The 27536-nt window shown below is 45.8% G+C and overlaps 7 protein-coding genes across 7 annotated transcripts; 6 read left to right on the plus strand and 1 right to left on the minus strand.

The window, feature by feature from the left end:
• Positions 1 to 196: 196 nt before the first annotated feature.
• ATNIH1004_009511 (uncharacterized protein) lies at positions 197 to 1544 on the minus strand (the record flags this gene model as incomplete). Its single annotated transcript, XM_033574103.1, has 3 exons — positions 197 to 852; positions 907 to 1293; positions 1343 to 1544. The coding sequence occupies 3 exons, from the start codon at positions 1542 to 1544 to the stop codon at positions 197 to 199; spliced, it is 1245 nt and encodes a 414-aa protein (XP_033422121.1).
• A 1041-nt stretch (positions 1545 to 2585) lies between these two features.
• On the plus strand, positions 2586 to 3329 carry ATNIH1004_009512 (uncharacterized protein; the record flags this gene model as incomplete). The annotated part of the gene is made up of 1 exon (XM_033574104.1): positions 2586 to 3329. The coding sequence occupies one exon, from the start codon at positions 2586 to 2588 to the stop codon at positions 3327 to 3329; it is 744 nt and encodes a 247-aa protein (XP_033422122.1).
• Positions 3330 to 4514: 1185 nt separating this feature from the next.
• On the plus strand, positions 4515 to 6866 carry ATNIH1004_009513 (uncharacterized protein; the record flags this gene model as incomplete). The annotated part of the gene is made up of 4 exons (XM_033574105.1): positions 4515 to 4656; positions 4726 to 4842; positions 4893 to 5168; positions 5236 to 6866. The coding sequence occupies 4 exons, from the start codon at positions 4515 to 4517 to the stop codon at positions 6864 to 6866; spliced, it is 2166 nt and encodes a 721-aa protein (XP_033422123.1).
• Positions 6867 to 10063: 3197 nt separating this feature from the next.
• ATNIH1004_009514 (uncharacterized protein) lies at positions 10064 to 13666 on the plus strand (the record flags this gene model as incomplete). Its single annotated transcript, XM_033574106.1, has 5 exons — positions 10064 to 10228; positions 10284 to 10766; positions 10826 to 11078; positions 11141 to 11811; positions 13403 to 13666. The coding sequence occupies 5 exons, from the start codon at positions 10064 to 10066 to the stop codon at positions 13664 to 13666; spliced, it is 1836 nt and encodes a 611-aa protein (XP_033422124.1).
• Positions 13667 to 14888: 1222 nt separating this feature from the next.
• On the plus strand, positions 14889 to 16577 carry ATNIH1004_009515 (uncharacterized protein; the record flags this gene model as incomplete). The annotated part of the gene is made up of 1 exon (XM_033574107.1): positions 14889 to 16577. One exon carries the CDS (start codon positions 14889 to 14891, stop codon positions 16575 to 16577), a length of 1689 nt encoding a protein of 562 aa, XP_033422125.1.
• Positions 16578 to 19966: 3389 nt separating this feature from the next.
• On the plus strand, positions 19967 to 22517 carry ATNIH1004_009516 (uncharacterized protein; the record flags this gene model as incomplete). Its single annotated transcript, XM_033574108.1, has 3 exons — positions 19967 to 20651; positions 21901 to 22125; positions 22252 to 22517. The coding sequence occupies 3 exons, from the start codon at positions 19967 to 19969 to the stop codon at positions 22515 to 22517; spliced, it is 1176 nt and encodes a 391-aa protein (XP_033422126.1).
• Positions 22518 to 26363: 3846 nt separating this feature from the next.
• ATNIH1004_009517 (uncharacterized protein) lies at positions 26364 to 26806 on the plus strand (the record flags this gene model as incomplete). Its single annotated transcript, XM_033574109.1, has 4 exons — positions 26364 to 26505; positions 26559 to 26624; positions 26680 to 26726; positions 26783 to 26806. 4 exons carry the CDS (start codon positions 26364 to 26366, stop codon positions 26804 to 26806), a joined length of 279 nt encoding a protein of 92 aa, XP_033422127.1.
• Positions 26807 to 27536: the final 730 nt, after the last annotated feature.

Consider the following 27536-nt stretch of genomic DNA (forward strand, 5'->3'; position numbering starts at 1 on the left):
TAGAGACGAGCTTTACAATAGAGCTGTTTTCCAGTTGCGTTATAAAGATGCTACCGCACCTTTACTATCCAGGAATCATAATCCTGAGAGCATAGAGAATAGCATAGTTCTGGCACAGTACATACAAAAACAGTGTACAGGAATTCAGCGTCTAAACCTATGAAAACTTACCAAAGATTTCTCCCATCCGAGTACCTCAGTACATATCAACTGCAAGGCAGTTGTTCTTGCTCGCAACGTCATCTGTCCCACTGCCCCCTACAATATATGCTTTCTTCTGCCCAACAACTTTATTGAGATACTCGATCGCGGCCTTATTTGGCCCAGACATCCAATTTCCCATCGTCGTCGAAAGCGCTCTCGAGCCATCGGGCTTCTTGGAGCAGGCGGCTGCAGGTGCATCCTTCACGACATCATGTGTGAATCCATTCTTGCGATTGCTGCCATCAGTCGAAGCAATGGTTGCGGCACCATCACAGCCTTGCTCAAGCGAGATGTCGCCATGTGCAGCGTGATCGTTAGACGCGCTTATCTGGAACTCCACCCAGGTGGCAGGGAGGTCTTTACCACGCTGCACACGGCCCTTGAATGATGTGGGCAATGGAACATGGGTCTGAGCTCCAGCTGCTAGTTTGACGTTTTTGAGAGGCTTGTCGAAATTGGCTCCGGCGGTACCGTTTCCATTCCAGTAGTTGTCGTAGAAGAAATAGGTGCATTCTTTGTTGGATTTGTTGGTGAGGACGATGCCCGGTTTGTGAGACTGGGTTGCCGCTACATTTGCTACCGTTGCAGGATGCACGTTCGCGGCTTGGACACCCGCAGCACGGTTCTCCTTGTGCTGCTCTGGATGGTCTGCTTTATATGTGGGTACTAGAGCGAGCGAGTGGGGTCAGAGTCTTGTCTTACCTGGAGATGCGTCTCCGTCGCTATACGTGATCAAAATATCCTTGTTCCCATGTGCGGCAGAGCTTTGGGCGTTATCGTTGGCATTTCCTGGGCTACCGTTCCAGGCACCAACTCCAATATAGGTTTTGCCGTCAGCGAAAGTGCGAACGAGCTTCTCGAGTTCGGGGCAATCTTTGATAGGCCCAATGCGTTTAACGTTTCCCTCCCTGTCAGTAAACACATGGCCCTTGAGCCTGTCTCGGGTGTCTTTGGATGCCTTCTTCCAGGCGGTATTCATATGTTGCATGAAATTGGCGTCTCCTTTCAGAGTTGTCTTGTCCCCAACCTGCATAGCTGTGATATTGCCACCAGCTCCGACAATGTTACTGACATCAAGAAAATCATTTCCTAAACTTTTAGTGCCAGTCTCTGCAGCTTAACATTGAACATAACTTACCACCGTAGCCATTCTTTGTAATTTCAACTTGCTCACCTTCATGGCCGTCATGGAGAGCAATAACTGCTCCAGAGCTACCATCCGGAGCTGGGATTTTTGAGGTTTGACCAGGCTTCACGGTTATATTCTTGTTATTATTCCATCCGTGGACCTCAAAGATCTGGTCGTGGTTGGATTTGTTGTGAATCTGGATGGTGTGCATCTTGATTTACTGGTTTTGTGGTCAAAAAAGATAAGGTCTGATGAGCTAGTCTTAAATTTTCAATGCTGTACGTGAGTCTGGTTGACTTGATATGGGAATGGGCTTTCTGGATACCAGGAGAGAGGCACTGGAGGGCGGTATTTATAGAGCGAGTTGGCGTTCTCGCAGTAACCCATTGATGACAAAGAAAATGATTCATTAATTGCATCCGATTCCTTTGTTACGTAGCTATCTATGAAGCAACTTACAAATCAATGTAATCACTGTTGATATTGTCTGGCCTAACGAAGCTAAAGTTCTATTTTTAAGGGCGCAGGGCTGTGTACGACGTACCTGGCTAGCTGAGCAGAGCCTTTATTTCTAAGGCCTCCTCTGCTATGCGCAAGGCTGAGATTTGCAAGTCGAATATAACCTACAAATGAGAGGAGAATGATACATACAACTTAAGAATAATGTAACACAATTGGCCTACTTTTTGATAAGGCGTCCATGCAGTGATGCCTGGATTGCGTGGATAATCTATAAAAGAAATTCCTAGCAATATAGCTGGACATCACGCGGATCTTAGCTGGGTGGCCTAAGTAAATATTGGCGTGTTTATTTTCGTAAGGCTGTCGTGGCTCATTATGCTTATCCAATATGCGCAAACTATTGGTCTTACTCAGCTGATGATAATCTCTATTTCTCTGAAAAAATAACCCTACCATTGTCCAGCTGATCGTATCCTGAACATGGTAGGCCTTATCAGTTGTACAGGAAGAACAAAACCGATTTTGAAAGGCAAACAATCCATTCTGGGCAGTGCTGGCTTAGGTGAGACTATGAGCGAGAAACAATAGAACACATATGGCAAGTTCATAGTTCATATGATAACACATATTTGCCCGCTAACTGTATAGATATTTAAGGCATTTAGAAACCGGAGATATTCCTATTCTTTTTTCTCCCTCTATCAGCTAACAGAAAAACTATTCCATACCATACATAGTCAAAAAACACTCTTCCTTATTTCTATCTCACAATACCAGTCAAAACGTCAGAATGGTTATCAGAAAGCGCTGTCTCCTCTGGGACTGGACAAACACCAAGAACTGTCCTCAGATGATAGACAAGGTCGATTTTAAGGGCCCCTTCCACTCAGTATCCAACTGGAACACTTGGTATCCAACCGAACTCAAGCATCGTGCCCCATTCCGACCAATGGTTCGCCTGGAAGCGCAGCTCTCCGGTCAAGACTGGCAAAATATCCTCAATTCCAACGAAACCGTCATCCACTACTTCAACGAACCCGAGCGCGCTGGCATCTCCGCGCAGCACGCTGCTGATCTGTGGCATAAACAGATGGTCCCTCTCCGTCGGACCAAGGGCAAAAAGCTCGTCAGCCCCAGTTGCTCAAATGATGAGGCCGGTCAAGCCTGGATCGCTGACTTTATGCACCGTGTGAAGGACAATGGACCCGATTATTTGGGCCTCCATTACTATGGCACGAAAGGCAGCGAGGCAATTGCCTTCATTCAGTCGATGCACAAGAAGTTCCCAAAGCAGAAAGTTATCATAAGTGAGATTGCTTGCATCTCCCGCAACTATAAAGAGGTGTTGGACTTCACGGTTCATGTGACGAATTGGTTGGACCAGCAGGATTGGGTGGCTGAATATGCCTGGTTTGGCTGTATGCAGCACCCTGCAGATGGTTTCGTCAGTCCGCAAGCACAATTGATGAATCCAGATGGAAGTTTCAAGGAGTTGATGAAGAAGCTCATGACGGAGCAGCCAATGAAGTCGTAGGAGTTCCGTGATGGTCGTCTATATCTGGTCTTGATTTGGCTGTAGTTTGGATATATAAGACTGGTGATTAGTCTACAAGTATTGATTTTAAATGCATTTTATTTTTTTTATCTATTTGGAGCACCAAATACTAGCTACTAATTCATGGATCTAACGTACGAACGTAGTGAGCTTGCACAGGACTATACAAGGGAGGAACGGCTAAATGTGTCTTGACACGGCATTCTTATAGTAATAGTTACTACAGATACTCCAAGCTCCCGCTCAGGGTGGATGGACGTTGGGGGTTGAGTGCCGTCTTAGTGCACCGTTGGAGTGACTACTTCTCTCGAAGGACAAACAAACAGCAAAGCTGTCCTCCTTGCCTCGGGCGACAAACTCTACACACACCTGATTATTATCAACGCAGCGCGTATTATCTATAATTGGCCATCACGATCGATCTCTGGTTTATTCATGGACTATGATTGCCTCTCCAATCTACGGATATAGTAACCGCTTTTCACCCTTTCATCAACTTGGACCTCAGGCAGACACCTCCTATCTGAACACGGAGACCGTTACCGAAGACTCCTAGTCTATCAGACTTTTTTTTAAAAAAGAGGGGAAAATAGAAAAAAGGCTGAACTAGAGACTAGTTAGGAATTATACTTCTTAAGCAAGTTTTTGAATAGTTATATAGATAAGCTCGCCCCCTCCGATTTCCCCCGATACACTGGAGACGTTGTTGCTATCCTGTTAGGACTTAGGTATCCTAGAACTAGCACTAAGCCGTTACTACTACGCACAGGGACAGACATCTCCTGCCCAATTATACTAGCTTGGATGAGAAGATAGTAGCTTATACTCTCCTATAGGCGGGTAATTGGCGAGGGTTACTGAAATTCGGGAATGGTTTCAGAATCAAAGTCAACGATCACCTTCCCATTTGGCGCTGCTCATTGGGGATCCCTTTTCCTGTTGAAATACCAAGCCTTGAAGAGTAAGATCAGTCCAATAAACTGGGTTTTGGTTGCCAAGAATCACCGAACCATGGTTCCGTGCTATATAGATACTTTCTCAGGGGCTCGTACTCGATCCGTCTGGAACATATCGGTTCTCCAAAAGTAGACTGTAGGTTGGAGGTATAAATAGGATGCCAATTTTTTTTTAAGGAGTACGCTAGACACTAACTAAATTATTATCATGCAACTGCAGTCATCTGTCTTGATTAGCTGCCTAGGGGCCAGTGCAACTGTTGCCGGTTATCAGAGCCGCACTGTGACCGACAGTCCATGTGCGCAGGTGAGCAGCAGTGCTGCTGCAGCATTGGCTGCTTCACCATCCGGTAGGCCCTTGATTTGACCCCGTAACCACTTACAGAGCAGACTGTCCATTAACCAGAATTGTGTCGTAGCTACACCAGTTGTTGATGGTGAGCTCGCTTTGGCTTGCCTGAAATCCGTTCCGCTGCGCAAGATAGAGGCTATGCAGTTAATGGACTCAATTTACCCATACGTAGAATGGCAGAGTGGTAGGTTCTTACACCTAGCCACTTTATTCTAGCTAATACACAGGGCTTAGACACTTCGTACCTGAAAAACCCGCTTCCAGAATATTTGGAACCAGCAGTGGACATCTGGGCGGAATTAGATCAGGTATATAGCCAAATTAAGGGGGATGCATACGACAGTGAATACGATTTCCTGGCAGACCTCCTTCGGGTATTTAATTCAGTGCATGATGGCCATTTCCGGTTCATACCGGACCTACTGAGCAAGGCTCTTACATTTAACAGAAACCTTAGCCTTGTTTCTGTCAGCCTGGACGGCAAGCAGGAACCCCAAATATATATATATTGTAAGAGCGGCTTTACATATTATTGTTATTCTCAATTCTGTGATGGATGGTTTCTAACTATTATTAGCTGATGTTGTTGCGATGGTTGACGGCGATTTTGAACCATCCTCAGTAACATTAGTTAATGGACAGGAGGCAGTGCAGTTCATGGAGAATTGGTCTCAGCTGGGAAATTTTGGTGACCCAGATACATTATACAACCTGATGTTCTTCTCAAAGCCTGCTGCTGCGACATCTCGAGGCCATGGAGGTTATTTTGCTGGAAGTGGCAGCTTTAGGTTTATTTATCCAGGAGCCAATACCACAGTTAATTTTGCAAATGGAACGTCAAGAAGTTACCGGACCACAGCCAACGTGATAGGTGATTTCACTGGCATCACAGATGGCAAAACAATGTACGAGAAGTTTTGCACGGGACCCTCCATGAAATCAAATACCACCTCAACCACTGCCCCTCAAAGCACGCAAGCCCCTGGCTATCCAGAACCCGAGGTGATTAGCTCCGACAACTCTATATCTGGTTACTTCCTTGATTCATCCCGGAACATGGATGTTGCTGTGCTAAGCATGTTGTCCTTTCATCCTTATGATCCCTCTGAATTTCAGTGGGTTTTCCAAAACTTCCTGGAGCAAGCAAAAGCTGTAGGCAAGTCGAAGCTTGTCATTGACCTTTCTCTTAATGGTGGTGGATATGTTCTTCTCGCCTATGATGCTTTCCGGCAATTATTTCCAAGTATTGTGCAGGATGGCCTCTCACGCTTTAGGTTGACGAAGGCATTTGCTGCCATGGCAAAGCAGTTTGCTCTTGTTCTTCCTTCAGACTTTGACCCGGACACCGCTTCCGAAGATGAGATCCAGATGCATTTAGCAGCTCCAGATTATCGGTATAGTCTGAATCTCACAAACCAACATTTTACCTCAGTGGAGGATATGACTGGCCCGTATGAGTATAACGGGGATAACTTCACAAGTATTCTCCGATTTGACCTCGAAGACCCCTTGAACACAGTGAATGAGACATATGGAATAGGGCTAGAGATTACTGGGTATGGATCCCGTCAGAACTTTACTCAACCATTTAAGGCCGAGGACATTATCCTTCTGTATGATGGGTTCTGTGCCTCAACCTGTACAATCTTCTCCGAATTTATGCGCCTCCAAGGAAGCGTGAAAAGTATTGCGATTGGGGGCCGTCCATCGACAGGGCCTATGCAAACCATTGGAGGCGTAAAAGGTTCGAACAATTTTGGCTTTGACTATATACATTTCCTGGCACACCTAGCATATACGTCTGGGACACCTAAGCAGCAACAGTCCGCCAACTGGACATCCCTTAGGGAGCTCAACCTACTGGCCTCAAATCGCTCAACAGACACCTCTATCAACGTCCGAGACAATATTCTTCCGGAACATTTGGACGATGGTCTTCCATCGCAGTTTGTTTATGAACGGGCTGACTGTCGTCTGTTTTATGAGCCAGAGATGGTTGTTGATGTCGCAGCCATGTGGGAAGCTGCTGCAGATGCAGCGTGGGGAAACAAGTCCTGCATTAACGGGCACCTCGAACTAGAGAAACGCACCGCGTCGAAGATAGCAAAAACGATCAAAACTAAAATGAGAGTCAAGAAGCCCAAGTTTCTTCCTCCCGAGAGGGCCCCTTGGTGGGTTCAATTCAATGGAAGGAAAGTCCCCCTATGAACACCTTCGGAATTGGCGCCCATTCCCTGGTGGTTGTCATGCTTTTTTTTTTTTTTGGTTGTTGATTTTGGCTGCCTGAAGCCACCTGTTGCCTAACACCGAGACACATACCTGAGACCCTTAGTATATACATGACATACTCTGTTTCCCAATATTGACTTGAGTTCTTTCTCTCTCTCTCAGTACTTCCAATTGTCAGGATGTCTCGCTCTCCAGGCGCTAGTGGTAGACCCCGATAAAACTCCCCACGAGTCATCCGCAGATTAAGTTCATACATATCCTTCACAGATCATCTCAGCCAAACAGCTCACATTAAAATTCTCAGGTAGAATCGGTCCGAAAACACCCATCGCCCGCGGGGAAACTACTTGGCCTACACTCAATTACGAATCAAAATTAAAGATCAATGAACAGATACAGTGTTCTATGAGGTCAAACGATTGCCAAGTAGACGTGAATAAAGGCGCGGGACGATCTGCCGCGCAAGGACTACAAGGTGCTCAGATTTTAAGTCATCATACCCAGAAGGACAAACAGTGCCAAAACTACATAGCATGCATTCCACATGACCCTCCGGGAGTTGTACTTTAGACATAGTTCTGTATTATCTGGAGTGAGTGGATGCCTAGAAGCCCCTAGAGACGGGGGTACTAGACTGCATGTATAGAAACACGAATTGCCTCGGCAGCAATATGTGACCTGACCTCAACTCCCATGCTCGCCTCGATCAAATTTATTACACCTCGGCAGCTTAAATTAGGATCCCTGCGCATATTGGTGTGCCAGACAACAAGGTAGTAAATAAGGCCGCGAAAAAGGCAGCCATAGAGGTTAGAAGAAGGTCCGGAGGCATAATTGTCTGGCTCGCCGCCGCCGCCACAAGCGCGGTTCGCCAGCGAATCCAAAACCGGTAGAAGCAGTGGGAGAGAGAGAAAGGGGTGCGAAGCTAATACAGTAGCTAATGAAGGCTTTAAACAAGAAGACTATTAAGCTTTATAAAAGGCTCCTAAAGGTATATATACCTTTATAATTATACAGATGCACACTATGAGGATTAGACTAGTATACTTCCTGTATAAATTAAGCATTCGAAAGCGACAGGTGTGGCTGCAGGGAGGGCTCGCAGACCCTAAAGCATGTTCCCCTCCAGTGCTCGCTGCGCACTGTAAAGTGGAAGTGGATGTCTAATAAAATCACCGCACGCGGGATTTAATTAAACTAGACAGACTATAACATTTTAATATCTAACCCACAAGCGATGCGCTACGTTACTAAATTTATGCTGCGAACCGGGGTTCTCAGGTAATTCCAACACATGGAGCTCGACACCCCGGCCGGAAACAACCTGGAAGATCATGACCAGATAGGCCTCGTGGCCATAGAATTAGACGCTGAAGACGATGGGTAGGAGGCCCCAGACAAGCCGGGGGCAGAAGTCAACCCGGCAAAACATTAGAAACAGGAGACAACACAGCAGCATGGTGAAGCAAGGGACAAGGGGTCATAACGCAGAGCTACGACGCAGCTGCGACGTGGTAGGATGGGAGAGGGATACATTACTTTTCGGCTTAGTTGCGTCTTTTTATATTTAGCGATCTGCTGACTTTTCCTTTGTGCGCGTTTATGCGAGCGTTCGCCAGTGTCTTATGTGGGATTTTGTATGGCGTTTAGGACCTCAGGTTCTTGCTTCTTTAGCGAAGCACCTGCACAGCTAGATGCTTCAATAGACAGGCTGCAACAGGTTAATAGAACTTTGAATTGAATTGAATACTAAAGGGACACGGATGTATAAGCAGATAAACGCATCCCAGGGTAAGTATACAATTTTCCTGAGACCTTTTTTTTTTTTTTTTCTGCAAAGATAATACTGTACTAGTGCGAGAGTTTGCAGGCTTTGCAACTAATGCGAATATATTTCTGAAAGGTGGTCTCACAAGAAAACGACCCAATATATCTGTAATTTCCGTCCACGACAAATATGTCCAGCTGCCTCTTAGAATAAGTATAGTATCTCTGCATAAATCCCCATTCAGATAATCTACCATACGATGACGTAAATGTAATTGTACAAGTCCGTTAATAGGCTAGAATAGTGAAGTCATTACGTATTAGCTTTTTCATGGGGCCCTATAGGCATGAGAACAACGCTAGTATCACTATGCTGTTTCTCACCACCAATCCTGGTTATGAGTTCTATTTCCATAAAAGAGATTTTTATGTTGATCACATATTAGTCTAAACATAATAGAACAAGCTTTGGAAACATTGAAACCAGAAATAGATACAACAGGAACTTGTGAATGGGCACTGTACATGCCTAAACAGGAGAATGGCAGAGGTGAATGAATACTTTAACAGGCGTGGGGAAGTGCATGGCTCTGCACACTCAAGTGTAATTGGGTCCGCCTGCTACATTATCTCTTGAAACTGCAACCTAGATATAACATGGGAGTATTTACAATTTACTCTTCCCCCTGAAACGATGCTCTTATACAACGATGAGGAAGATCGTAAATTCTTGCCAGATATCTCCCTCACTAGAGGTGTAGCTATAAGTTTATCGATAAGTATAAACCTATTCTACGAAGACTGGATCTGCCCACCTGCAAGAGTATAAAGTTAAACACAAAGACAAAAGGGCAGCTATGAAGCTACTTAATCAGTCACAGCTACAGAAATAAGCTCTGCCGGTTGTCCTTGTGAGCTGCCAGGCAAAATGCGTTACTAATTTCAACCAGCCGATCTGATGTAACCATACAGCGGAGCATGCATTAGGCTTTACCTAATGGTATCATAGGTACTATGCATCTCCACTCAACATATGGTAACCAGCGAATTTTCCTGAAACCTGTTGTAATAGTGCGCATTGACCGAGAATTCGCGTTGGTTGAAGAGAGGGGAATGTGAGGGGGATAATGGAAACATGGCGCGTCACTACATAACAAATGACCTTGCAATATAAGTACAACCATGTCTGAGGACGTGGCTTGAAAATAAGTATATTTTAAGCTATACACTCATCGTGCAAGCAATACAAATTTCTTCCGCTTGTCCCATCTCCTACTTTCGTTGTCAAAGAGAAATTGCCAGCTCGTTGGGATTCTGCATACAGCTTTTGCTGTAGATTGACTGGCTAGATAATACCTTTAAGCATTTCTTTACAGAGCTTTCTCGTCGCCATTATCCTGGAGTACAAAATGCGTGTGGCTGTTATTGGGGGAGGCCCTTCAGGCCTAGTGACTCTTAAATATCTTCTGGCTGCGCATGCATCTTTACGTATAGATTGTATTGAAGCTAGATTGTTTGAGAGTGACTCAAATATCGGCGGAACGTTCTTCTCCCGGACGTACGAAGATGCAGAGGTCTGAAACCAAATCAGTCTCAGGGTATGATTTATATCATTAATGTATAGATTAGCTAGTCTCTTCGAAGCAGCTCACGACCTTCTCTGACTTTCGTCCAAGGGACGATGATCCGGACTTTCTTAGCGCCGAGCGTTACCTAGAGTACTTGCACGACTATTGCACCTACTTTGACCTATGGCCACACATCCACCTGTCCACTAAGGTTCTGTCGGTCACTCGACGTGAGGGAGGCGGCCATATTCTGACGTATCTCATCAAGGACAGACAGGAAGAGGGCAGGTGGGAATGTGATGCTATTGCAGTCTGCTCTGGTCTACATGTGGTGCCAAACATCCCCCAAGTCAGAGGTATCGAGAAAATCCCGCGAGTAATGCATTCTTCAGAGTTCAAGAGGAGACGGGACTTCACCATTGACAAGACCGTTCTGCTGCTTGGAAGTGGTGAGACCGGTGCAGACATCAGTTATCTAGCCGTAACATCACCGACCAAAAGAGTGGTGACTTGTCATAGAGACGGTTTCCACTTTGCACCGAAGGTATCTACTCCTTTGGCTTCCAGTTATAGTCCACTTTGTGCTGACAATATACAATAAAGCGGAATCTAGATCCAGTAATACTTCCAATTCTTGGTAATAAGCAAAAAGCTCGTCTTACAGTGCCGCTGGATTGTAGTCGGGCTAGCCTTTTTGACACAGCTTATGTTCATCCTTTCTTACGGAACCACAGCGCCTTGTGGGTGTTCTATGATATATATGTCAAGTGCGCACTCTGGATAACAACAGGATCTGCAAAAGGTTTGGATCAGTGGGTTGGAGGAATTTCTCCGCAACGCGATCACGTTTCAAAGAGTACGTTTCCAGCTCTCCACGAAGGTCTTGAATACTTCTGTTCTTGATCTAACCACGTCTAGTCTTCTTTAACAAGTCCAATAAAGCTTGTCCATATATTAGTGCGCCTTATCGTACAGAAGGAATGTCGTCAATAATTCAACGGATTCGATCATCGATTGTCCAGGCCCCTATTCCAGACACCTCTGGCCGACAGATTGATCTCGCCCCATGGCCAGAGCGCATTGATAACAATGGGGTGATCCAATTTCAAGACAATGGCCGCCCAGAATATAGACGTATGAAGGATGAAAAAATCAAGCCAGATATTGCCATTTTTTGCACGGGCTATACACAAGAATTTCCATTTCTGGGGGGCCCAAAGAGCCGGTCAAGCCGTTCATACCCAACTCCAGCTGATGCGAATGTCCGAAGCATCTGGAAGTGTGACGATCCCACCATAGGATTCATAGGATTTGTCAGACCTTCCTTAGGAGCAATCCCACCTATCTCAGAGATGCAAGCTCAGCTTTGGGTTCTCAACCTAGCGCTACGTATCCCAAGGCCGCTTCTGCCTGAGGACGAGCCGCACTATAAACTACACCCACCAGAGAGCTCTAGAATCCATTACGGCGTGGATCATGAAAGTTATATATACCAACTTGCGTTAGACATGGATTCGGCTCCAGGTGCCCTGGAGATTGTCCAGATAGGGTGGACACATGCATCTAAGGATTGGTGGAAACTGCCTCTGGTATGGGCTCTTGGTGCTAACTTCAATACAAAGTTCCGGCTGCGGGGACCGTGGCAGTGGAATGGGGCGGTGGAAATACTTATAAATGAGATCTGGGTCACAATTCAGCGGCGGAGATTATTCTACGGTTTGACACTCCATTTCATATATATCAAGCTCAGAAACTCGGGATCCATCCGACCCACGCAGCTAACAGGTAACTTAGATCACTTCTTGTTGTCTATTCTCCCAATGGCCATTTTTGGGCCTATTAGTTTGAGCTGTTATCTGTATTCCGCCTGTTTGAGTCTCTTCAATATCGCCATTAATTCGCTCAGGAATGGAAGGACCTGACAGATATTAGTAGCGGTCCAGAGAAGCAAATATGCTATGGTATAGAGAACGGATTTGGTTACAAAGTTATGTAAGTGAATCGTTGCCCTCGGTATGAGGCTTGTCCATTATTCTGTCGAGCCTCAATCCACAACAATAACTCCGGCATCCAGCTGAGCGACAAGGGCATCGACGTTGATTTTCAATCAGTCTGACGCTATCTTCTATATAAGAACCTTCAAGTTTACAAATACGTGAATAACAAATCAACCTTCCTCTGAATCACAACAAATAATAAGCTTTAATATATGACAGTAATATCCCAAGTGTCTCGTACGAAAATGGCCTCAGATTGTACCTAAGGATTATTAAAACTTGGGAGCCTACCGACAGACCATTGTATCATACTGATATTAATGAAGACGAACACAAACCAAAAGGGGCGATTGTGTTCCTACGAATCACAGGTGTTCGCAAATTGAGACTCGCCGGTTGCTGGAACATAGTTATTTTCGATTTCCTGTTTCCAGTTATTGTGTAGATAAATTTCCATCTCGCCAATGTTTTCCACTTAGTCCTAGCCGTTAGCGCTTACTCCAGCCACGAAGGAAGCACGAGCTAATACACTACGCCATCATCATCATCATCATTGTTATTATATTCAAGTTTTAAAGCGCGTACGATGCAACCAACCAATGATGGCTGTGAAAGCCTGAAAGTCTTGCGCAGTGAAGCGATCTGGAGTGAGGAAACGACAAGGGGCTGTCGAAGATGTATCTCTCAACTTATCAGGAGCCACGGCTCACGAATAAATCATCTATCAGTCAAAGAGGTCACGCAAGAACGTTAACTTGATTAAAAATAAATAACTAACTAGCCTTTTGGCTGTCCCTGGCCGCTGGGGCCGTCAGGATCACAGCGCGATCCGGAGAGTCTTAGCATAGGGATCAGTAGTATTATTTTAAAGCCGAAAGTAGATTATCTCACGCCGACCAAGAAGGACATTAATGACTGAAACTTTTTTTTCTGAAGTAGAGGTCGTCCAGAAACTTGTCCATACGCTGACTCTGATTGCTTCAGCTTATATAAAGGTGATCTCAAAAATGCTGATATACCCTTTCCCGACGGCACTCTACCTGATCGGGAAAATGTTCAATGTGGGGAAACGACCACTGGCCATTTATGCCAATAGCCATATATTGGGTCCTATCAAAGACCATCTGGACATGGCTGGCGAGAAATGTATACCCGTCAGCATCACAGCCAGTAAAGTGTACAGTATGCCCTCGATTTAACGCAGTCCGTGAACAGCTTTAGCCTCAAGGCTGCGGTGCTGATTGGCACCGTCTGTGAGGTAACGGACCATGAGAAAAAGTGGTCGGCGCTAGAGAATATTGGTGATGTTCTCCCTCTTCAATGGGAGAACGCTCGCCGGGTTCGCGACTACGAGTATAAAATGATGAGAGCCCTCCGCGTTGCTATCGATCTGGACAAATCTCATATGCACGCATCTGGGCCGTCTTGGAACCGAATGAGAGGATGACGTACAACCTCCTGTCAGGCGTCGATATTGGGAGGGAGCAACTCCAGTGTGGGAGACATATAAGCAGCAAATTAATGGTCCTCATACCCGGGTCGAGAAGGTGCCAGATCATGTGACAATTTTATCAGAATTATGAACGAAAGTAATTCCAAAGCATTACAGTATGAATCGAAAAATTATTGGGAAGGGGACCTGTTCCGTAAACATTGAGAGGTATCTGGAGAAACCAAGTCTGGTACCTCTCGCTTATTTCTAGATTTGCTACAAACGATTCTTCTCATTACCTTAATTGACAAGGAATCTAAGACCATACGTATTGTGTGATATAGCATCTGCCGACCTACATGGTCAAGATTACTAAATACCTACAGACATAGTTTAGGAAGTAGTGCATGCTTCCCTTTTTTTTTTTGTGGGGGCAGTACCAGCAACAACCGGCAAGGGGCGACTAGGTATGACGCTAAGACTTCACATTTAGAGACAGAGAGTTATTTGGTGCGAAAGCCAATAAGTCTGAAATTTTGAGGATATAAGGTATTTGGAAGTGGCACAATCACCCTGCAGGCAATGACTTGTTCAAGCACTGATCTATGGGGATCGACAGGAAGTCGAAAATAGCTTAGGGGAAGCATTAATACTCCCAAGATATTTTGCTACCGTAAACTGGTGGAGCTATATCTGGTAGAAATCAGGGGAGATGATTAATTACGGCATTGCACTACAGCGGAGCCAACGGATGCGGAAAAGTCTTGCAGCAACAGAGTTTCACCTCACCAGAAGCGGTTCATTTTGCCAGATGAAGTCATACATACGAAAATTCGAATCATACCCATCTCGCTCCTTCCAAGTAGAAAAACCTCGTTCCATCTTAGTGTCAGCTGTCGGATACATGTAAATGCATATTCTCTGCCTTTAGTATACTAAATACCCTTCCAAAAGACTAAATACTTTGCTACGGAAAATGCGAGTATCTAACGTCGTACGCTTTCTCCTCCTTGCTGGGATGGTCGCAGCTCAGTATCCGCCAACACCAACTGGCTTGACGACGATCAGGTCCAAGGTCCTCCCGGGTGTGAATATAACTTATAAGAGTGTGCCAGTAAGGATAAATTCCAAGAACCCGGGAATCGCCCTTATCCCCCGATCTAAGTATTAGTAGGGTAACTTCTGCGACTCGGAATCTGCATCATATGCTGGCTATATCAACTTTCCCGCAAATACAATGAAAGATGCGATTCAAGACTTTCCCGTCAACTTGTTTTTCTGGTATTTCGAGTCCCAGTCGAAACCAGAGGCTTCGCCACTTTCAATATGGTTGCAAGGGGGGCCGGGAGGATCGTCCATGTTCGGTGTCTTCGTGGAAAATGGCCCTTGTAATGTCAGTAATGACTCTAGGAGAACAAGTGCAAACGGCTATTCCTGGACGAAATATGCCAACATGCTATATATCGACCAACCTGTCCAGACCGGCTTCAGCTACGATGTGCTGACCAACGGGAGTCTGGACCTGCTTTCAGGGAACATAACTCCGCAATCAGTTGATGTGCAATCATTGAATCGGCTTACTCGTCCGGGCACCTTCGGCAGCCAAACGCTTACTGCTACTGCCAACACTACCACCAACGCAGCACGACATCTCTGGAACTTCGCCCAGGTGTGGCTTCAAGAGTTCAACGTCTACAAGAACAAGACCCGCAATGACAGAGTCAGCATTTGGACTGAGTCATATGGGGGACGTTATGGTCCCGGGTTTGCGGCTTACTTTCACAAGCAAAATGGCAAGATTAACAGCGACAATGGCACTTTCAAACCCATCAACTTGGATACCTTGGGGGTCATCAATGGATGTATAGATCTCCTGACGCAGGAAACATCTGACCCAGAATATGCCTACGACAAAAACACTTTCGGAATTGCTGCCATCAATCGCTCCCAATACGACGCGGCATTGAGCGCCTATTCAAGGTCAGGCGGGTGTCAAGATCAGATACAGAGTTGTCTTCGGCTTGCGAAAGAGAAAGATCCAGACATGTACGGGAATGTGACGGAAGTCAATCAGGCCTGTAACAAGACCAGTAACTTCTGCCAAGCCGAAGTGGAGGGGCCGTACATCTTCACCAGCAAAAGAGGCTTTTACGATATCTCCCACTGTAATTTGGATCCGTTTCCACCGAACTATTTCATCGGGTATCTGGCCGAAGACCGGGTCCAGCAGGCTCTGGGGGTTCCTGTGAACTTTACTCTCCTCTCGAATACCGTCGGGAAAGCGTTCAACGATACAGGTGACTACCCGAGACGAGACCGGAAGGGCTATCTCGGAGATATAGGCTACCTCCTCGACTCGGGCGTGCAGGTAGCCCTGGTGTACGGGGATCGTGACTTTGCCTGCAACTGGGTGGGGGGCGAACGCGCCAGCCTTAATGTCAGCTATAGATCATCATCCAAGTTCAGAGAGGCGGGATACGCCAACATCACTAGCAGCAACTCCACCGTCTGGGGACAAGTTCGCCAGCATGGGAATTTTTCATTCAGCCGGGTCTACCAGTCGGGACACATGGTTCCCTCCTATCAGCCGGAAGCGGCGCTGGAGATCTTCCGGCGGGTGATGACGGGCAAGGATGTTGAGACCGGAAAAACCCGCATCACCGATGGCTACTCGACAAACGGCTCCGAGCAATCCACGCACACCGACGGAGTCCCTCCGGCACCGGCTCCCACATGCTATCTTCTAGCCTTGGCGGGAACATGTGCAGAGAACCAAATCAATGCAGTGAAAAATGGAAGTGCCAAGATCGAGAACTACGTGATCACGAGCCCTGGCCAGGCCAATGGCACGTGCCCCTATACTTCTGCATCTAAAAGTTCCGCTCGTGCGGGATTATCCCGCGGTCACTTGGTCCGTGGGTTCTAAGTAATGCGCAGGGAGCTATTTCGTCAGCTACGGGCCAACTAGCCTAACTAGGAGGTAGATGTCCTTTGGTGGAAACACCAGGAACCACAGTATCTCAACCAATTGAGTCTCCTGCATTCCTATCTAGGTGCTCAACTCTAGATCTTGGGGCGCTCCACACACTAAAGGATTGAGGGGTAGAATGGATCGTCAGATACTTCCGCACCGCCAAGTCGGACGGATTATAGTGTTTCCGTAACACCCAGGAACCATCCCGTAGGTATTCAGCCACTTTTAAATATTCTGATGAATCTTGACCCGTACGGTCTTTCTGTCATGGATTACAATAGAGTGATGTATTCCAGTCTACCCCTCTTTTGCTCTATACGTATCCGTTTGGGATTCTACTGGGAATCTCAAGTGTAAGTCAAGAAATAATCGCACACCTACCTTGACCCCTTCTTAGGATTAGTTATTGTGGTTTCCTTACCTAATTGACAGGCCGATCTACCCTGTGAGCCTGTATAGTAGATCTGTCACGCACACATGCAGCAAAAATATATAGTACATGTATTAGGCCCCTGAAGCTGGGGCCTGTTATTAAAGACTCTTACAGTTGTTAATTCTTAATTCTTACAATAGTTCTTATATATAACAGATATCCTATAGTCTTAAATTAGTACTGCGGAGTCAATTTCAGTCAATATATATAGTTAGCTGCTACAAGGACTCCTCTTTCAACCAACATCCCTTCGCTGGTGATGCCCGGTCAGATTGCCTTGCTACTTGTACAAATACTCGGTCTCAACAAAATATCAAAGACAGTGCTTGAAAGTTTCTCCCCTCTAAGAGAACGATGACCATCGTGTGAGTGATCTCGATAACTGAGGTCTCGACGAAACGGCTCGTCGAGGGCCGAGCCGCAAGGTCCACCGGGAGTGCACAGGGACATGCATTTCTTGAAGAGCAGTGGATTTACTGATTTGGTAAATGCCTCGGCTGAATTCAACCAGCCATGTGGTCGCCTGACTGGTAAGGCGTAAAGAGAGCAGGTGCATTGGGATATCTGCATACCACCACACAATGGGTAGGAGGTGAGGCAAACAAACGAAAAATGTAAAATAACTAATATAGGAAATATAAGCGATCCGATGATGTTGAATCATCAACATTTGGCCGAGAAAGGTGGTGAATAATCACTACGTGACCGGCAACCGAGCTGCGCGCCTCCGTATTGCTATAAAATAGCAATTTTTATAAGCCTAATATCATAACAACATGTCAAGAGGGCGTAAAGTCTGTCATATATAATATTAGCAAATATATAAATATTAAACCTAGATCCTTGTAGGATTTCAAGTTCATTAAATTTCGAAAAATACATATAAATACGGTGGTATTAAAAATAATCTTGTATTATAAGTCAATAAAAAGCTTTAAAATTCTAATTAAATTATATAAGCATTTTGAAATATTTTTATTCTTATCATAACTCTATGTTGTTGTTAAAATATTAAGGTCAAAAAGTGCTATTTTATATGCAATATAGAGGCGCGCTGTAGTGGGCAGGGCCCTCGAAGTGCCCGAGCCCGTATACGTGTACACCTGCCCGTAAGACAGTGCAGACCGGCATCCGGAGCAGAGGGATATCCCGATGTTCCAACAGATGACCCACACCACGTGACTTTTCTTGGTCCTTTCCTCTTTCTTTCCTTCAATGGTTCCATTTTGTATATAGCTGTTCGGAGCGCCCAGAAGCGCGATAGCCAGATCCTTAGCTAAGATGCTTAATGAGCTTCGAAGTGTTTATATTCGCATCCTCCGGCCTGAACTCCTGAAGGCCAGCGTTTAGTTCTGCAATATACGTGGTCCTATCTTCTCTCCCATATAGATAATCCTATTCGTACCATAGCGCACCATTCAGCTCATTACCGACCCCACACATAACAAAAGCCTATTATAGGTCCTACGGGTCCAGCCCCTGACACTAGACCTTAATATAAACTGATACAGTTATTTTCTAGGTTGACAAATAAAAATATTGATCGATATATTAACAACTGCACGCATGCTGTGATAGCGCTGGCAACCTACTATATGAGAGAGAGCGACCCTAGGACTGCGTACTGGAATACTAGTCATTTGCTCCTGGCGCAGCGGTTTAGCCTCTGGAACGCTCCCTAAGTTTAGGTCGTGATACATGCAAGCAGAAAATGAGAAAATCTTACCAGGGCTTCTGCAAAGCGTGCAGCTGTTATTTACACCTAATAGCCCCTGGCAGCACATATCTAAAACAAAGTCGGACCCTAGTCTGGCATCTGAGGCGTCTCAGATCTTAGACGTGGCGCAGCAAATGTCGAGACATAATATGTTATGGCCAAGCTCAGGATCTTAACTGTTCCACTGAACTAAAGGCCACAATATCTGATCCCAATAGAATCAGATATTCCTGAGCACCTTATATAGTAGCGCATTGTAATGTTTAGGTGACGCACCACACCTAACATAATACACGGTTAAGACTCTGGATTTTGTTTTATGGTTCACTGAAAAAGGGTCTTGTGGCTCCAGCGAGATCATGAAACAACGGCGTCCAATCGCTCCATACGACCCTGTGGATACAACGGCCTGGGAATAATTACATACCCGATCATGCCGGCATTTACACAGCCGGTGCCTTTTATTTCTTTGGAGTGAATAAACAGTAGTATCACATCTTCACTAGCTTCCTCGCTCAGCGTACATTGAAGAACTCCATCTCCCCTTTGACTGCAAATCCGGACAATACTGCACTAGTCCTCGTGGAATAAAAAATCAGAACTGGAACACCAGTTCACAAGCCGCTCTGCTATAGTCTCCTTGATTTCTCACCCCTAGGTACTACATATGGCTCGTTGGTGGAGTCGGGCAGCTCCAAATGACCTAACACTGTTGGCGACTGTAAATCACGGCCTCAAGGTGGAGTCGAACATCTGCGAGCAGAATCACTAAACGACGCAAGCCGCTGTCTGTCGTTTCATCTGGACGTCGGCTTATAGTTAGTGTTTATAATCTCCGCTTCAGATAATGGTCGCCCCAGTATTCGATCAGGTAATTGCCCATCTTTGAGTCAACTGGGTACTGTTCATTTTACATCAATTTCGTGCTTGTGCGAGGAAACCCCGTAAATATTTAGCTATGTGTACAGTTCCCAAATTCATCTAAGCAACTGTCTTTGGCCATTCTCTAAACTTTTTGACCCCGCACGTTGATCGTCGAAGGATTATTATTCGCTTAATCTCGTTCACACCCCCCTCCTCTTAGTCAATTTTGTAAACGTTCAGGAGGGTTAAATACGCTCCTGCTCACGATTGTCGTCTGTGTATAACTAACCATCTGCCAAATCTACAAAAGCGTCCCCAGTTCCCACTATGAAGACCATCGCTCTGCTTACCACCCTCCCCATCATCGCGCAAGCCCTAGTCGGCATTGACTGGAGCGTTACCAACGCTCCATCCGTCGGCCTAAAAGACATCTCCTTCCCAATGAACATTGCGAATGCACCCCACGAAGAAGGATACTATTTCGCCCAGCAGTTCGGGTTCCACGGCGTGTCCGACGTCGGATATACGGGTCTTCAACCTCGGCCGGACTCTAACGGCCGCAGCATTATCCATGCCGTATTCTCCAGCTTTATCGACGGGACCACTACAACCGACAGCAACTGCCATGACGGTGCCGACGGAGGCTCAGGTGTTAGCTGCAGCATCGAGATCCCCGCGCCTTATGGCCACGCATATAACCTGGTTGTTAAAAATACATTGGGCACTACCTGGACTGGGACGCTCGTGGACGCTTCCAATAAAGAATCGTATCACATTGGTACGTACAGCTTGCCTGCTGGCACCGGCGGGATCAAGGATAAACAGGTTGGGTTTATCGAGTACTATCCCTGGAATGGACAGCCCAGTCACACTTGTGGCTCGTTGCCGTGGACTGATGTCGCTTTTGGAAATCCTACCACCACTGCTCAGGGAGTCTCTGCGAAAGTGGGCAAACCGTATGAATATGGGGACTGTGTGGGTAAGGTTAATTTCAAAGTGCAGGAGATTAATGGTTGGTATGATGCTGCAGTCGGGTTCTAGACTGTTGATAGGGGGCAGTCTGTCTTGGTAGATATCTTTGATATCCATATATGGATGGCGAGGTGTGAATGAGGATTTTTGGGTTAACATATACTAGTTACATGTTTCACAATGGTCATCTCTTCATGAATATCCTCCTAGCTATTATGAATTGATTGATTTTCTTCTCCAAGCTGCCGAACAAGTCGACACAGTTTATGAGAAAGGAATGTCACTTGAGAGCCTCAAACAGCCAGGTTTAAATAAAACTTTCCCAGGCCGATCCTAACCACCCTTTAGGGTGAGGCTCGATATCGTTAATTTGCTCGTCCATTAGAGGGTCGTCCAGGCCGCCCCAGCCACACTTGATGCCGATGCTGATGCCGATTCTGATGCCGATGCCGAGCCAAACACATCTATTGTCATAGCTCAGGTCATCCACCTATCTGTTCTCGGCCTTTACTGATATCCACTGTTGCACTGTGTCCTCACTGGTGTCCTTTGTATCTATTTTCACCCCCCCTTCTATCTACAGCCGATTAGATTCATGAAATCCTCGGATTCAAAATCCTTCGCCCGTGATGCAATCTAATGGAGCACCGTCTTCCCTTCGTTATCGGTCACTTTCATGTCTGTGCTGTGGTCGTCTATCAGATGTATGGCCGACACGGCCCGATCTCAAGCTTCACTATCGAGCTGTCTAGGCGCTGGGAGGGAAAGGGGTTGGTAGCAGGAGGAAAGGTTGTGTGTGAGCGAGATGTTAACCGAGCTCCAGATAGGCTTTCAGTACTCTCAACTGCAATGGGTGCGAGCTGGGAAGGTCATTCAGGATCGACGAGAATAGGGGCGTGCCTTATATATATCAGGGCCAGTTTGAGAGATGGTGAAAGACCAGGCATTGAGATTGCACACTGTGGTGGAGGGATGGATTTTTACGTCGTACTTCGGACATTGGATTCGGCGACCAGGATCATCTGGATCGCGGGTGAATACGCAGAACGTCCGGTGCACTTTTAAACAAGACCATGATTCCTTCATCTCATAGGGTGCGAAGAAGGCTGCATGGGTCCACGGAGTGTGGGTGGGTAGCTGACAGCTGGGGTCGCTGCGTATCATTTGGCGCGGGCGAGGGTCAATGAAATACTCGAGGCAGCTTCAGGCGCCACGCTGACCTTGCAAGGACGGGGATTGGGTGCCGGACACGCGAGAAGGGCACACGACGAGAGCCCGTTCCCCTTCAGGGACCTTGGAGGGGCTTTCAGGGTCTGGTAATGTTGAAGGCAAGGGCCTGGGTCTTGCCACGGTCGTCGCTGGTGCTGATGGCGGCGAGGTTGAGCTGATGGTCCCCTTTAGTAGTGCTGAAGATGAAACTTTGATAGGACCAAGATGTCCTACTGTGGAAGCCATCCTGGTCATCGAACCCGTGATCACCGTCAAAGGCGCCACCATTGTCCGAGCGTGGAGCAGTTCGTCCACCTCATCGTGCAAGCAAATTCCCACTTGTATTCAGTGTTCAGTCGATTGAAGAGGCTATCTTGATTGTTGTCGTCGCCTTGTTGGCGGGCAAACTTCTGATGGGGAGCTGCGTCCAGTGGATCTTATCCTCGCTTGGTATATTCAGCGACGACACCATGTACTTCAAAGTCGGATACACCTGCTCGATACCTACAGGGTTCTGGACGGCAAAGCCGATGGGCATAAGCGGCATAAGCTCAAAGGTGTCGTTGCGTGGGAAGACGACGTCGACCTCTCCGAAGCCCAAGCCCGTGCGACCTGTCGTCCCCAGGTGCCCACCACGCTGAGTGCGACAAGATGTGCCTTCAAACTGAGCATGCTAAGCGAGCAGGCAAGAGGATAGAAGGAGAGGGGAGTAGTGCTGATAGCGAGGCGGACGACCAGAGCAGGAGAGGAGGATATTATCAAATGCAGCCGGGGAATGCGGGTGAGAGGGCAGGAGAAGAATGAAAGAGAGTGGGAGAGGAAAAAACGAGGGTGCGGTAAACTAGTCAAGAGTGCCACCAAGACAGAAATGTGCAAATACTGCGCGTGATAACAAGGCCATGTTCACTAGAGGTCGAAAGTTTTCTAGTTGTCTCGAGGGTGGACCGATCACAGTGGGTCGATCTACTGGGAACAATGCGAAGCAACCGAGGCCCTTGGCAGCTCTATCGAATCCTGCTAGTAGGACCGCCCTACAACATAGGAGGAACTTGGTAAAATCTTTCCCGAGCTGCCCTAGCTCATACGCAAGGAACAAACTCGAGCACCTAACCATTGAAATGAACTGCGAGGTACAGCCGACACCCGGCGCCATGGCAGGGATACTATACTGGTATGATTGGCTTACGGTGTGTCGGAACCAGTGAGGGTCGACCAGACCCTGGGTGGGTTGGATCTGAGCAGAAGAGAGTCTTCTATACAGTGGATCCGAACAATGCTGTCACCACTTATGTATACTTTCACTCTTTCCAAAACACTAGTGCCAAGAATCGGTGGTTTCTTAAGTGGTTAAGCCGACCTAACCCCGGAGTTGACGGATGGGAAAAGTACGCGTTGTACCAGTCCCATCACATTACTGGAAAATATCTTGTTTGTCGAGTTTTGCAGAACCAAAAGAATATTTCAGTAACTACCCATTCTAATTAGTTGTTAAGCGGTTATGAAGTACTTACTTTTGGGTCGCTGTTATTAATGTTAATCGCCTTCCTGCTACATTGGCTTTATAATGCGACTGTTCAGCTGAAATGGTACGATACCGAATAGAATCATAAATAAACACTGGGATATTAGACAAATTTTTATTAAGCCCAGCTTTAAGAACAGGAGTATTTTTATGTGCTGCCCTTGCCTGGAACTTTTCATTTTCATGTTCTAAGTAGTTAGTCACTACTTTATAATTATATATAAAGTACTAGCCAATCAATAAATTTGCACAATTGATCATAGTCATCTGATTTGTAATCAGTTAAGCGCACCATTCGACCCGATACATCTGGACTTTTATCACTGCTCTCAACTGCTTCAGTAATTGTCCGAAAAAGTGAACATGGCAAAATATAGTAATTCATTGTAACTGGAATCAGTCGGTGAACATAAAGATATTGACCAAGGCCTAAGAAGTTAGTAATTTCTTAGTACTTACTAACTAGTTACCTACCAGTATATTGCTTTGCAACAATTCCCTAAATTCCATTGGAATGAATAGAATTGAATACAACATGCTGACCAGTTATTTTTTGAATAAGGGTGAATACTCTTTTAAATAAAAGATAATAGCCGTCTGTTGTTTCCTGATCAGTGTAGACTCATTTTTATAGATAGACATCTATTTAATGTACTAACAGGGACCTGGTATTCTGACTGCGCTGAGCCTTTTTTTTATCCAGTTAAAATAAGGCATAGGATCAGTGAACAATCATTCCGACTACGCAATTGAACAACCGATGAGGTCAAAAATTAATAAACACTGAGCTTTCGATTTTAACCACCTGGAACGTCCGAGAAAACACGCTAAACGCTAACACTAAGCTAGTTATTTTATGTTACTTCATAAATAGGCATTTTTTTCTTCATGTTCTTGACCCAGCACTGAATGTCTTCTACGAAACATCGAGCAATACTCATCTTTATGCCCCTGTCGACGAAGAACTCCGAGTCTTGATCCTTGTATACTGGTATACAAAGATCAAGATTATTCTCGAGCATCACGTTACAAAATTGTCGAAAGCAGTTTTGAGGGTGTTACAAGTGATATTTTATACCTGCCACTCACAGTATTCCATGATTGCTTCATCCTTAGGCTCGGAGATATAGAGAGGGCTTAGACACTTCCATGTATAATTCTTCGCGTACTGTTCCTGGCACGTTCTTGTGGCATTCCACTAGGCGCCTCAGATGATGGGTTTTTAATGGTGCTTTTTACCCGTTGGTTCCACCCAACAATAGAGTGTCAAAGGGCATGTCGATGAAGTGCATCGTATCAGGTTATATATGCGGTGCTAGGTTGGTTTTTGTCCAAAAGCGTCCTGCCCCATATCAAGCTGTGCTTCTCTTTCATTGAGCATCCTTCTCGTGACAGAAGATTTATTGGATAGATTAAATGCATGCCCACGATAGGTGTCCCATGTGTTTGGTGACGTCTTAGTCCCTTGCGCGAGACCCTCACTAACGCTTATCCGCATTTTCATAAATACTGACCATGTTTTATAAAAAGATATAAAATTAAAGCCAGAATATAGATTATTTCCATTTAAGATATGTTCGTGCTGTGAATACCCCCCTGGACCACCTGCTGTGGGTAATTAACATCTAAAGGAGAGCTGATCTGCAGATACGAGCTCTGAACCACTAACTCTTAGAAATGAGGGTCAACCACTGGTAAGGGCGAGGTCTAACCCTACCCTTGTAGGCCAGTAATGGAAATAGTCTCGCATTATCTCGTAATTAACATCGTGTTAATAATCCATGATCTCTAATGACTAACAACTTGAAGTATGGAGTGGTCCACCCAAGTAATGGTGTTTTGAAATGAACATGAAATTGAACAAGAGGAAAAAGGAGAAGTAGGAGTAGCAGGGTGTGGAAGATCAGTTCCTGTATAAAGATACAAAAAGCGTATGTACTTTTGAAACCTCATGAGGGTAATTCTCCAGGACAAGAGTTGATGCTGATTACATTTGCCACTTTGCTGTTGTGGGATCCCCCGTATTTGGTGTGGGTCGGCCCTTCGTATCTGCACGGCCCCGGGAGGCGCAAGCCACTGCCATCGCTAAGTCGCCAAGGAGATTCTTGTTCGAACCAAGCTCATCGTGCATTCATAGCCTAATGTTCTATTTTGGGATCTTATTTGAAGTCTAACAAAGCAACGTCTCTGTATGTAAATCTCTCACACTAGCAATTCTGCACAACGGAGTTTTACCGAGAATTACGATTCATCTGGGCCAACTGGCATGCTGTAGCGGAGATAATTCGTGTGAAGTGTCTTGCTACATCTCGCTTTCATTCCACTTTAGATAAAGGCTTTTGGTCCATTTTTCCTGATGAGCATGTCTAGGGAGTGTTCAGAGCAAGAATATCGGTAACATGCAGCTCTGCTAACAAGCAAGTAATCCTCACCCCAATGGCAGGCAGCGCTCTGGTAGATGCTCGACAGTGTACCCGTCACTTTTCAATATAATGTAGTGTGGATCAAAACACGAGCTGTTAAGTGCGCTCTCCTAAACAAATCCTAGCCTCCAGATATTCCCAAGTTTAGATGGGCCGCCAGATATGTTAGTAAGCCCAACATTCACGATGTGCTGCTGTGATTTGAAAATATTAACAGCTCCAGTCTCCGTATTCCAGGAATCCTTCTCAAGTATGACTCCATTAGCCGGCAAAGTCTGCCCCGGCTGAGGGTTGTGGACTTTATACCAATGTTGATCTCTCGTATTTCTAGACATCTCCCGTCTCTCTGCACATCTCTCGTATTTGCTAGACTCCAAAATCGTCAAGAATGGAGCCGGTTATGTGCCATTAACATTGAAAGACACGTAGGTGACATTAAGCGAATACGGGATTGGTTTGGCCAGCATGTAGAATCTCATCCGTCGCAGGGTAAATTCGATCTATATAAAGGTCTCATTCATTCCCTGTGAACACCACACAAAGCACCAACAACATCATTCGGGAAATATCATCAAAAGTTTTCTACTTCAAAGCCACAATGCGTTTTATCATTGCGATCTCATCTCTTCTGGCCATTGCCTCTGCGGCTCCAGCTTCAGGTGCGCAGAACTTGCAAGACCTACACAGCAGCGCTGCTGCCTACACTGAATCCATGAAGGCCGCAGGATGCGACTGGCTGGGTAGGTGGTTTTCGACAACTGGTACTTTTACAGTGTATTGACATTTTCTAAAGCCTGTGTTTCCTCCCTTGCTGGTGAAAGCGCTGCTTGTGCGGCTGCTGCGGCAGAGCTAGGTGCTAGTACGTTTTTCGATGCTGACATGTTTGTTGGACCCTTACTGATTTGATACTCCAGACCCCATTGCCGATGCCGCTTGCATCGCGAGCGTTGGTACCGGTACTGTAGGTTTTACGCTGCTATTTTATTCGAAACAGGTTCAATACTGACAGTCGAACAGGCTTCTTGCAGCAAGTGTGGCTAAGATGCAGATTTGGCAACCGCTGGACATATATAGGTAGAATGCTGGGAGGGAAGAATGATTAGGCGGCTTGGAAGGAGTTGTATTTAGGTACTTGCAAATAAATGTCCTAGGTGAATGAACGGAGGTTAAATACAAAAAACTTTTGTGGCTGTAGTTCTACTGTAATCTTTATTGGCCGAACTAAGCAGAATGTGGTGTACTAGCAGAGTGCTAATAGAACCTCGAATGGTGTTGCTGCTAGTCCTCATAGTTTCATATTTTTTATTCCTCACGGTCCATATCTGCATCCTTATTTTCCATCGAGATTCAGATAAGTTATCCATATCTGGAATTTCTGGTTCCAGTTGGTAGTTTTCTCTTCCTTATCTTCACGTACTTTACTGCTGCATCCTAAGAAATCCAATCAGATGTCACGCACAGGCTATGGGACCTTGAAGACGCATGGTCTCTTGGGTAAAGCTTTCAAGTCGAGGCCGCTTGTCCAGAGGCCGCTTGTCCATGAGCTCAAACACCCACTCGCAATCGAAGGAGACCAAAGCTGCCTCGATCTCTTTCCATAATGGCTCGATATATCCTGGCTTTGCCATAATATTATACAGCATGAGACGTGCCAGCATACTGATGGGGAATGCGGTCTCAAAAAAGAAGAACATAGTTTCCTGCGCAACAATATCAATTGACTCTGCTAGTCTGTAAGCTTGTGTTTCTGGCCAAGGATATTCTTTGACAT

Source organism: Aspergillus tanneri (assembly GCF_003426965.1).
Source record: "Aspergillus tanneri strain NIH1004 chromosome Unknown AapTan_5_pilon_pilon_pilon, whole genome shotgun sequence".
In the NCBI taxonomy this organism is placed as follows: domain Eukaryota; kingdom Fungi; phylum Ascomycota; class Eurotiomycetes; order Eurotiales; family Aspergillaceae; genus Aspergillus; species Aspergillus tanneri.